General features: G+C 48.5%; 1 protein-coding gene across 1 annotated transcript in view; it reads left to right on the top strand.

Moving 5' to 3' along the window:
- The window catches only part of grin2ab (glutamate receptor, ionotropic, N-methyl D-aspartate 2A, b), an 83,757-nt gene that overhangs the window by 69,456 nt on the left and 3,819 nt on the right, over positions 1-10,482 (top strand). The window contains 8 exon segments of the mRNA XM_019862168.1: positions 1,507-1,621; positions 1,682-1,884; positions 5,194-5,362; positions 7,223-7,376; positions 7,946-8,071; positions 9,002-9,231; positions 9,696-9,856; positions 10,210-10,397. Coding sequence (XP_019717727.1) covers positions 1,507-1,621; positions 1,682-1,884; positions 5,194-5,362; positions 7,223-7,376; positions 7,946-8,071; positions 9,002-9,231; positions 9,696-9,856; positions 10,210-10,397 — 1,346 coding nt within the window.

The following is a 10,482-nucleotide window of genomic DNA, read 5'->3' as shown; positions in this document are numbered from 1 at the left end:
GGTTACTTGTCGGGGGGATTTATTTGATTATAAAATAGTGCGGGCTGTGGAGTGTATGATTTTCCTATGCCAGCTATTTCTGTGCCAGCCTTGTAAGGTGTGTGTTTGTGTGTGTGTGTGTGTGTGTGTGTGTGTGTGTGTGTGTGCGTGCGTGCGTGAGTGCGTGCGTGCGTGTGTGTGTGTGTGTGTGTGTGTGTGTGTGTGTGTGTGTGTGTGTGTGTGTGTGAGTGAGTGTGTGCGTGGCTAGTGAGTAAGACTGAGCGAGGCTGCGACTCTCAGAAATCAATACCAAGTGTTGTCGGGTGAGGTATGTGCCCTCTGACTCGTCCCCCTCCCACACACAAACACGGATGCTCACACACGCACTCGGTGGGTGAAGGCAGCATCGATTTGAAGAGATGTCTCCCTCCCGCAGGGATTACTACTGACAATTTATTTCAAAGTTAACTCGTGCACACGTACCTTGTTCTCACACATACAGACCCAACTACGATGGCGCATAAACGAGCCAACAAGAAAATCCAAACGGGAAGCCATTCTGAAGAGTGTGCCGCTTGTTTGCAATTTGGGGATTTTGCCACACAAAACCTTATTCTCCTTGTGTTTGCTTTTTTGTTGTTGTTTTTTTGGGACAGCCCGTTTAGGCAGCATAAGTAGCTGCGCATTTTTGGTGAGTATTAGGTGTTGGAGTATATTCTTATTGATGTAGATGTCTTGTTGTTTGTGTTGAAGCTCCGGAGGTATGATGGATTTGACCAGTTGTCGGTAACCCGCAGAGAATGCAAATCATTCAGGCCCAACCGCTTTGCTTCCCAATATACAGGAAGTCGAAAGAAAAAAAAATGGTCACGTTTTATTTTCAAACTGATTTCAGGTGAATTACCGCACCAAACTTGACCCTATATTGATTATTCTCAGCAGCCCCACTAGGCAACACTTGCCACTAGGTAGTGCGAATACCGTGGCTGTCTTGTTGCGATACATCAAGAAGCAATGTAGGCACGGAACGTTCCACTCATTGGTAGCAACCGGCGGATAATGCAGTTCAGGCCCAATCACAACGTCGCCTAAATGGGCTGCCCTCGAAGTCCAATCACAGACATAACTCGGGAAAGTGTGGACGTTGGTGAAGGTGTTCGGTACGCTTTCGATACCAAATTGAAATTGTGTTCCTGACTTTCAATTTGTTTTCAGCAGCCTTTTTAGGCGGCACTACTAGCTGCATATTAATGCCTATGTACATTGTGATTAGCCCGCCTGTCTAGTTACTGGAAGTTGAGAAGCAATGACGGTGCTGAGCAATCCAATAAACATTGGCAACCAGCAGAGGATGCAATTAACTCTGGCCCAACCAGTTTGCGACCTAACGAGCCCGCCATATGAATCCACACCAAAGTTCAATTCCATTGTGTTGAATTCAGATTGTTCTCAGCAGCCCGTTTAGGCCGCCCGTCACATTACACAGCCAAGCACATAACAGGATTGGTGCTCTGGTACCCCCCGCAGACACATGATGCACGTGTGGAACGAGGGCAGAGATTTGTCCTTCACGCCCGACGGTTACCAGGCCAACCCCAAGCTGGTGGTCATCGTCTTGAACAGCGATAGAACGTGGGAGAAGGTACGAAGCAGCCGAAATTCGAATTTGGCGGGGTTGGCTTGAATATGCGCTTTTTCTCAGATGGGTCGCTGGGAGAACGGCACGCTGTCGTTGATGTTCCCCGTGTGGCCGCGCTACAACTCGCACGGCGACGAGGACGCCGATGAGAACCACCTGTCCATCGTCACGCTGGAGGAGAAGCCCTTCGTCATCGTGGACAACGTGGACATCCTCACGGGGACCTGCATGAGGAATTCCGTGCCCTGTCGCAAACACGTCAAAGAGTAAGTAAGGCGCGGACACATTTCCACCGTCTTTTACGTAGCAGCTAAGTCTTTACAGCTCCGATGAAGGCTGAAGCGACAGCCGAAACTGTCAGCCAGGTAAGAGGTTTTCTTTTCATCCGAAAAAAAAAAAAAAATACAGTTGTCTGGGGAAAAATAAATCTTAAACCGTGTGTCAAACATACGGCCCGCGGGCCGGAACCGGCCCCCAAGGGGGTTCGATCAGGCCCGCAGGATAATTTAAAAGTGAAAGAATACATACAATACACATGGAATTAATATTTTTAAGAAGCTGCAATTCATGGATCATCTGCTGGAGGGAACACTCTTTTGAGCAGAGAAGAAGACAACGGCAGTTTCAGTCTGTCACTGAGACAGACCCAACACGGCAGTAAAAGCCCGCTACCTAATTGCTCGCAAAATAACATGAGCATCAAAGCCATATTCCAACGGTGACTTTGTGAAACGATGCCCGATAAAGGCGGCTGAACTTGTATGGCCCGAGAACCGACAAGCTTTTGCCAATATTAGCCTGACGAGGAATACCAGAGAGCATTTCGAACCTATCAGCAGATTTAGACAGCCAAATGAAACAGAGAGTCAAGTCATTTTGTCAAATGTTTTGTAGAAGGTATGTTGATTAAATGTCAACACTTTCCTCATGTTCTTGTGCTTCTTTCTACCAAAACAAAGGAAAGACGTGATATTTTGGTTCTTGACATCAGAGTATGGTATCACTTTAATGGTCCGGCCCACTTGACATCAACCGAGGCCGTATGTGGCCCACAATGTCAAATGAGTTTGACACCCCTGCCTTAAACCCAACCAAATGTGATGTTATTGAGTTTCCCCACCCGAAAATCTGGCATGATGCTCCATACAAGGCCACGATTAAGCGGTTGCAACTGTTGCAACTTACCTGAAAAGGTGCACTCCAAAACAAAATAGCCAACTTCCTCGCTCTTTTCGGTCACGGCTTTGTCGAGATTTTACTTCGTTTTTTTTTTTTTGTGGGGCTACTTGTGATCGACGCGCCTAGCCGGTTTCATGTCTGGAAGTGAAACGATTCTTTGGGTTTGGCTTGTTTTTGGTTTATGGCGAGTCATCGCATTCTTGATGAAATTCTCCCCGCTTGCAAAACTAGCTGTGAGTTCGGGTACGTTGAGGGCCCCCAAGAAAGCGATTCATTTGTTTTGATCATGACATTTCAATCTTGGAAGGGTGCTGCGTGGTTTCTAATGAGATGCAAATGTTTTCCGGGGGGCAATCATCACATGTTAGCGATGCGGTTCCGGTCATATGACTGGCAGCTAATTAGCGCCGTCGACGGCAATCTGTTTCCCGCTGGATTATTTTGCCGTTAGCGCGTCGCTGAAGCGCAATGGCGTACAATGAACGGTGCATTTATTCATTGTGATTCACGCGTGCGCGCGCGCGCCGTTTGTTTTCCCAATAATGCATTTATTAATCACTCTTTTCCTTCTCTGGACAGATTGGCGTCATCAAATTCTCATTCATATTTATGTTCCAGATGGGTGCTCGTAGCTTGTGTGCAATCAAGCACGTTGATGTTGTTTCAAAAAAAAAAAAAAAAAACCTGTGACTTGGCTGCTTGCGCTGCATCCACTTTGTAGGCCTCTTTTTCTTTTTTTTTTTTTTTTTAACACTCCAATATGTGTGCAAGAGTGTGACAGGAGATTACTCGGGGACTTTTAAATTGACACCACTTTCGCGTGCAAATTGGGTCAAGGATGCTAACGAGACGTTTGGCTATTTCTTACACAAACTTGTGAATAAATCAAGAGCTGTATCTGCCGGAGACTTTTCTCACGGGGCACTTTGCAAACTTCCCTCAAGTCCCATTTGGAGTGCCGCCGCTTTTTCCGCCTTCAACCTCGCAGAATTTTCCCGCTGTCTTGTGGCACTTTCTGTTACCTGTTAGCGGCCTCTTCATCACTTGGCCTCCTTTCTCTCCCGAGCCAGTTTTTGGTTTTTTCCAGCTCCGTGTCCTATCCGGTTCAGCGCGGAAGCCCGAATCCCGTCTTAACACGCGGCCGGCTCCTTATCCCATCCGGTTAAGCCACTGATCTCGCGATCAGGGGAACGGTTTAGGAAGAAACCCCAGCAGAGCGCGGCGAGACTTCAGCTCCTAAACTTTGCCGCCATGCTCCGGCCACCATTTATCCGTTGTTTTACAATTTCGCCTCATCCAGCTGCATAGTATACAGATTTCAAATTTACGAGCAATAGAAAAAAATAAATCTCTAAAATGTTGCTAATTGAAATGAGCTCCTGCAGTCATACTTTTTTTTTTTTTAATGTTGTGTCTTTAAATGGCAGCTGGAAATGGCATAAATAAGACTAACGCGGTTGCTCCAAACCAAAATGGAAGACTTCTGGCATGGCTTATTGAGACTTTTTTTGCGGGTCTTCTCATAATGGACGTGCATCCCAAATTTCATTGTCCCCAGAGAAACTGGATCCTGTGGATGAATGTTGTCATTGAAGGACCCCTAAATATGCTCCAAATCAGCCTAAAATGGTCCCTTAAAAGCTCGATGGGAGACTTTATATTTTCAGGCTGGCGACTACATATGATGGAAATCTTCACAAAAAAAAAAAAAAACACATCGCTAATTTCAACTTCTTTTTCATTTTAAGGACCCCTTGATTAATAAAGGCCAAAACGTAGCTGCTCAAACTAAGCGCGTTGACTTCCCGTGTCTTTACAGTTGACAATTTTGCGAGATCTTTTTGTGGGTCTCGTCGTGACATCCCCACCAAATGTCATTTCCCGAAATGAAACCGGCTGCTGGCTCGGCTAACCAACACCGATTCTCGCCTTGACGCAGGTCTACCGAGTGTTGTTCCGTGTTTGTTCATTCACGGCATCACCCAGGATGCCTTTTGCGTCACGCATTACGGCGCCATGCGGGCACAACGTCCCGAAAGGTGATGGAGTTATTCACACGAGAGAAAACCGTCACATCAAATGCATCAAAAGCTCTTCTAACATCCATCACACTGTGTCTTTGTGGGACTCAGGTGTCCCCGATGCACACACACACACTTTGCGTATACATTATCCCTGCCCAGCTGAGGCTTCGATGTCCTTCTGCCATTATGTACACACACAGTGCCTGGGGTACATGCGCATCTGTCTGCACAACAAGCACAACAAAGCCATGATGTTGGGATTGTGTGTGTGTGTGTGTGTGTGTGTGTGTGTGTGTGTGTGTGTGTGTGTGTGTGTGTGTGTGTGTGTGTGTGTGTGTGTGTGTGTGTGTGTGTGCGCGCGCATATGTGCAGTAACAGCACGTCGGGGGGCTCGTACATCAAGCAGTGCTGCAAGGGCTTCTGCATCGATATCCTCAAGAAGATCGCCCGAAATGTGAAGTTCACGTACGACCTCTACCTCGTCACCAACGGCAAGCACGGCAAGAAGATCAACAACGTGTGGAACGGAATGGTAGGAGAGGTATGGACCGACGTGCACACACAAACGGATCACAGCCGCGCACTTGGGCCGAGACGCAACCACCTCGGTAGGAAAGTAGCTCCCCATCTAAGTCGCTCGGTCAGGAAAATTGTTGGGTCGGTTGCCGGATGGATAAGAACCTTGCAAGCAATTGCCAGTGTGATATGCGGTGCAATTATTGCCTCGTTGCTTGTTATTTGTTGGCCCAGCACACAGACTTCCTGTACCCAGCCAATAGAAAAAACAAACATTTCATATTTCACCATGTTAAATCGATCCAAATTCACGATTAACGGCCTCCCCTCGGCAGCCATCTCATTACCTCTGCGCCAGACGCACAGTTCCAAATAATGGGTGTTGAGAAAGGAAATTTCTCAGTCAAAAAAAAGTTTTTTAAAAAGCAAAAAAAACCAAAAAAGACTCCGATAAATCCGTTTTTTTCCAGCAACGATCGCAGTTTGATAATCGCCAGTGTTGTTTTGATCTCGCGTGAAGTAATCTTGCGTGACGAGGTTTCCGTTCTCGCGAGACGAGATTGGCGAGATCGGCCTTAACTCCGTGGAAAGCAGACGATTGCCAAGTTGTGTAACGTTAAAACAAGTGTTGACAACAAGTGTTGCAAAAGTTTATTGCGGAGATATCACGGAGGAAGCAGCTAAAGTTGGATCGTTTTTTTTTTGTTTTTTTTTTTGCGATAATAATCTTGTATCCCTGAATTATTGAAATTTTTGCAGCATTTGTTTATAAGAAATAAACCTATTATCAATGTATATTGTTGTTGTATGTGTTATAATCAGATGCAATTGAACAAGTAGACCATTTCAGAATTCGAAATTTGGGACTCTCTCAATGCATAATGAGACTCATACCCTTCTGATCAGCGAGTCCCTGGGACTCGCAGGGCTCCAAATGTAAAATTCTCACTGCCTCGGCCCAGCTTTTTGAACAGCATCCCAGTCGTAATAAGTCATCCGCTACTTCAGTCTCACACGTGAGCTCATGAATGTGTATGGAGTCATTGAGAAAGCAATCAAACAACACATCCCTCAAGGGGATGGCGCGGCCCCGGCGTCATGTGTCACGATACGTTCACGCGGCGGCAAAGATGACAACCGCCATTTCTTCTTCTTGCTCTCAAAATGCCCCCAAACGCTGGCTGACATTCATGCTGATGTTTCACTTGACTCTCCCAGGCGGAGAGAGAGAGAGAGAGAGACAGAGAGAGAGAGCAAGACGACCACACGAGTGCGTCCTTCTCCGTCCTTTAGCAGGTGTTAGCGTGCCATGCTAACCCCCGAGGGTTATAGCAGGTGTTAGCGTGCCATGCTAACCCCCGAGGGCGGGATTAGGCAGAGCGACTCGCAAGACCGTATTGGCACGATGGTTTGATGTCCAACGTATCACATTAGTGACTCCTGATGTGATACTATGCCTACATTTCACAATGGCAAGTAGCTATTGGTTGGGTAGAGTGGCTAAGTAGCTGGGATGGAAAATGGATAGATAGGTATGAGGCCTCTTTGGTACATAGACGGCAGATGACCTGGGCTGGGCCGCGATAAGATTATGAGAGCAGGAATCGAATGGGACCGGGTAGCTCGTTGGGTTGTTCAGATAAGTAATCAGTCCAGCAGTCGGTAGAGTAGGTCAAAGGTCAGGCAGTTAGGGAAGGTTGGTGTGTAGCTACAGTGAGCGAATGGAAGTGGGTTGTTGGGTTCGGTGGGCGGTCTGTAAAAATGCGGCCGTCGAAATTTGTAGGTCGGTTGACCAATTGGTCGATAGGTCGGGTTCAACACCTGATATGCAATGCTCGTTTATCAATCCGGTGGAGATCAATACGACTCCCTGTGTGTCCACCAGGTGGTGTACAAGAAAGCCGCCATGGCCGTGGGCTCTCTGACCATCAACGAGGAGAGGTCGGAGGTCATCGACTTCTCCGTGCCCTTCGTGGAGACGGGCATCAGCGTCATGGTGTCGCGCAGCAACGGCACCGTCTCGCCGTCGGCCTTCCTCGGTAGCGAACTCATCGGAGTCTTCTTGGCGCCGCCGCTGTTGGGGCGTCTGACATGCGACAACATCCGTTTAGCATTAGCATCCCGTTAGCATTCTGGAACATCAAGTACTGACAACTCAACCTGAAAAATGTGGCTGTACAAAACGGTAGAAAGGAAGCACTGGGCAAATTTATGGGGGCCAATAGGCATGGGGGGGGGGGCGTGTGCAAGAGGGTATCAGTGATGGTTCAGTATCTCTGGCGTTTACCTCAGCGCACAAGCTCTCTGGCTGGCTTGGCTAACGCGAGCAGTCACATACGCACGCACCCCCCACCCCCCCACACACTTTGTCAGTGTTTGGCTTCAGTGTGGGTTTGATCCCCCTCTTCCTCCACTGGAGTCATCAGAAATATGCAAATTCTTCCAAACCACCGACTAACTCTTCCTCCTCGTCTTCCTACCCGCCCCCCCGCCCCCTCTTTTTTTCCCTCCTTTTCTTTCTCTACCTCCTCTTTCTCTTTCCGCTTCCTCCTCTTCCCTCCTGCTCCTCCTCTATTCGCTCCTCCTCTCGCCGCCTTGGCTTCGCTAGAGCCTTTCAGTGCGTCCGTTTGGGTGATGATGTTTGTGATGCTGCTCATCGTCACGGCCATCGCCGTCTTCCTTTTCGAGTTTGTCTCTCCGCTGGGCTTCAACCGCAACTTGGCCCAAGGCAAAGGTACGCGCGCGCGCGCAGGCGCACAGCGGAGGCAGCCCGGGCATCCTCCCCTTTCTCAGCCTCCCCGGAGGCGCGGCGACGGCGCCGTTGTTCCGCGGACGGACTTTTTGGCAAGTGTCTGCCGCTAATAATGCGCTCCCGAAGCGTCCGCGCGAGCCCGCCGTCAATTTGCCGCTTCTATTTTTAGCCTCGTTTCATCGGGGATGACGCGGACGCTTTTCCTCTTCCCCGCAAAAAAGTTTTGCCTCATTTCCAAACCCTGCAGGCCAGCAGTGGGCAATTTTCAAGCACATTGAATGAGAAAGTGGTGGCGGGGGGTGATTTTATTTTTTGATTTACACTTTCATTGTAGTAAGCATTTCAGTGATTTTCAACCTTTTTATACTTTTAATCATTGTAACAAATACTCCTACCTTTCACTCCATTCAAAAAAATCTTGGATTTTTGTATTTTTAAAAATTGATTCATTTTCATTGTCTTTTAATGTTAGGAATTCAATGTCTTTTTAATCATTGTAACGTAGTCATTTCGAATTATGAAATCACGCCATACTTTTTTTTTTGAAAGATTTTTACGAACCATAAATATTTTTGGGAATTTGACATTCATAATTTCAATTCTATTATTTTAATCTTTTTAACAGCGACAATTATTTTCATATTTTTAATGTAAGAGAATGGATTTTTTATCATTTCTAAAGACGTACGTGACCATTTTATTTTCAAATTGTCATGAGTTATTTCACCTTTTTTTTTCGCGACCAAACAAGCACACGTACCACCCACAAAAAACTTTTTTTTTGGGGGGGTGGTACCTTTTGATACAAAGTCACCAAATGATGATGTTGCTGCCCAGTTGCACGCACGCCCGAACGTGCCACACCGTTGAGTTCTCTTGGTGAAGAAAAATTCGCCGTGTGTCCCCCCTCAGACCCTCACGGTCCGTCGTTCACCATCGGCAAGGCCGTCTGGCTGCTGTGGGGTCTGGTGTTCAACAACTCGGTGCCGGTGCAGAACCCCAAAGGCACCACCAGCAAGTTCATCGTGTCGGTGTGGGCTTTCTTCGCCGTCATCTTCTTGGCCTCGTACACGGCCAACCTGGCCGCCTTCATGATCCAGGAGGAGTTTGTGGACCAGGTCACCGGACTCTCGGACAAGAAGGTAAGAAGGGGATGGGGGGGAGAGGGGCGGGGCGGGGCGTGCCGCCAAGGCGCTTCTTTACGCTCACCAAATTGGCAAAAACGTTGAGTTCATAAATTGTTTTTTTTTTTCACTTACTGCTATCTCATTGATGAGTCGTTCAATGAGATAAAAAGAATAAAAATGGTCAGCTTTATTCTATTTAGCGCGTTTGAACAAAACAACCCCCCAAACGCCGTCAATGTGTGTTGATCATACAGCTGTGACACGTTTCGTCTTGTAACCGATGCCAACCCTGTGGCCACACGGGTCCCTCCGGGACCAGCTTGCCGGCTGTCACTTTCACCGCACTCGCTCGCACGCAAACACGCACACACGCACGTGGCAGAAACCAAGGTGCGTGCGTGCGTGCGCGTGCGCGCTTCTTCCCACGCTCGTGCGGACCTGCGATGACACCCGGTCGTTCTGGTCTTGTCCCGGTCCAGTTTCAGAGTCCCTACTCGTACTCGCCGCCCTTCCGCTTCGGCACGGTTCCCAACGGCAGCACGGAGCGCAACATCCGCAAGAACTACCCGGACATGCACCAGTACATGACCAAGTACCATCAGACCGGAGTGCAGGACGCCCTGGTCAGCCTCAAGACCGGGTAAGTGTGCCACGTGGAGGCCACGAGGAAAAACTCGAAGCTGTTCCGTCATCTCGGGTCCAAATGACCCGTTTGAAAATTTCAAAACAAATGGGAAAAAAAAAAAACATGGAGAATGACGATGTCGGGTTTGGACCTTTGAACTGTAGCTGTACTTGTGAAAAGTTTTTCTGTCATCCTGGGTCAAATTGACCCATTTTAAAAAATGGAAGTGACGTACCAGAGCTTCTCGTGGGCCCGCTCCAGCTTGAAATGACATCGGATTTGACTTATTGGAACCTCATGGGGGGGGGGGGGGTTGATGTCTCCGACGGTGTCTTTGATGCGTTGTTTCCGACGGCGTCCTTTGGCAGCAAGCTGGACGCGTTCATCTACGACGCGGCGGTGCTCAACTACATGGCAGGCCGAGACGACGGCTGCAAGCTGGTGACCATCGGCAGCGGCTACATCTTCGCCACCACCGGCTACGGCATCGCGCTGCAGAAGGGCTCCTACTGGAAGCGGCTGGTGGACCTGGCCATCCTCGGCATCATCGGCGACGGTGCGCTTGCCTTAGCGTTAGCGTTAGCACCCCTCCGGCCCTCCTTCACCGTCGTCTCCCCTTTTGCCTTTCTCGCTTTGGACCG

This window comes from Hippocampus comes, unplaced genomic scaffold (assembly GCF_001891065.2).
Source record: "Hippocampus comes isolate QL1 unplaced genomic scaffold, H_comes_QL1_v1.1 scaffold7, whole genome shotgun sequence".
NCBI lineage: Eukaryota > Metazoa > Chordata > Actinopteri > Syngnathiformes > Syngnathidae > Hippocampus > Hippocampus comes.
The sequence above is the reverse complement of the archived record's forward strand: the minus strand, read 5'-3'. Positions and strand labels throughout refer to the sequence as shown.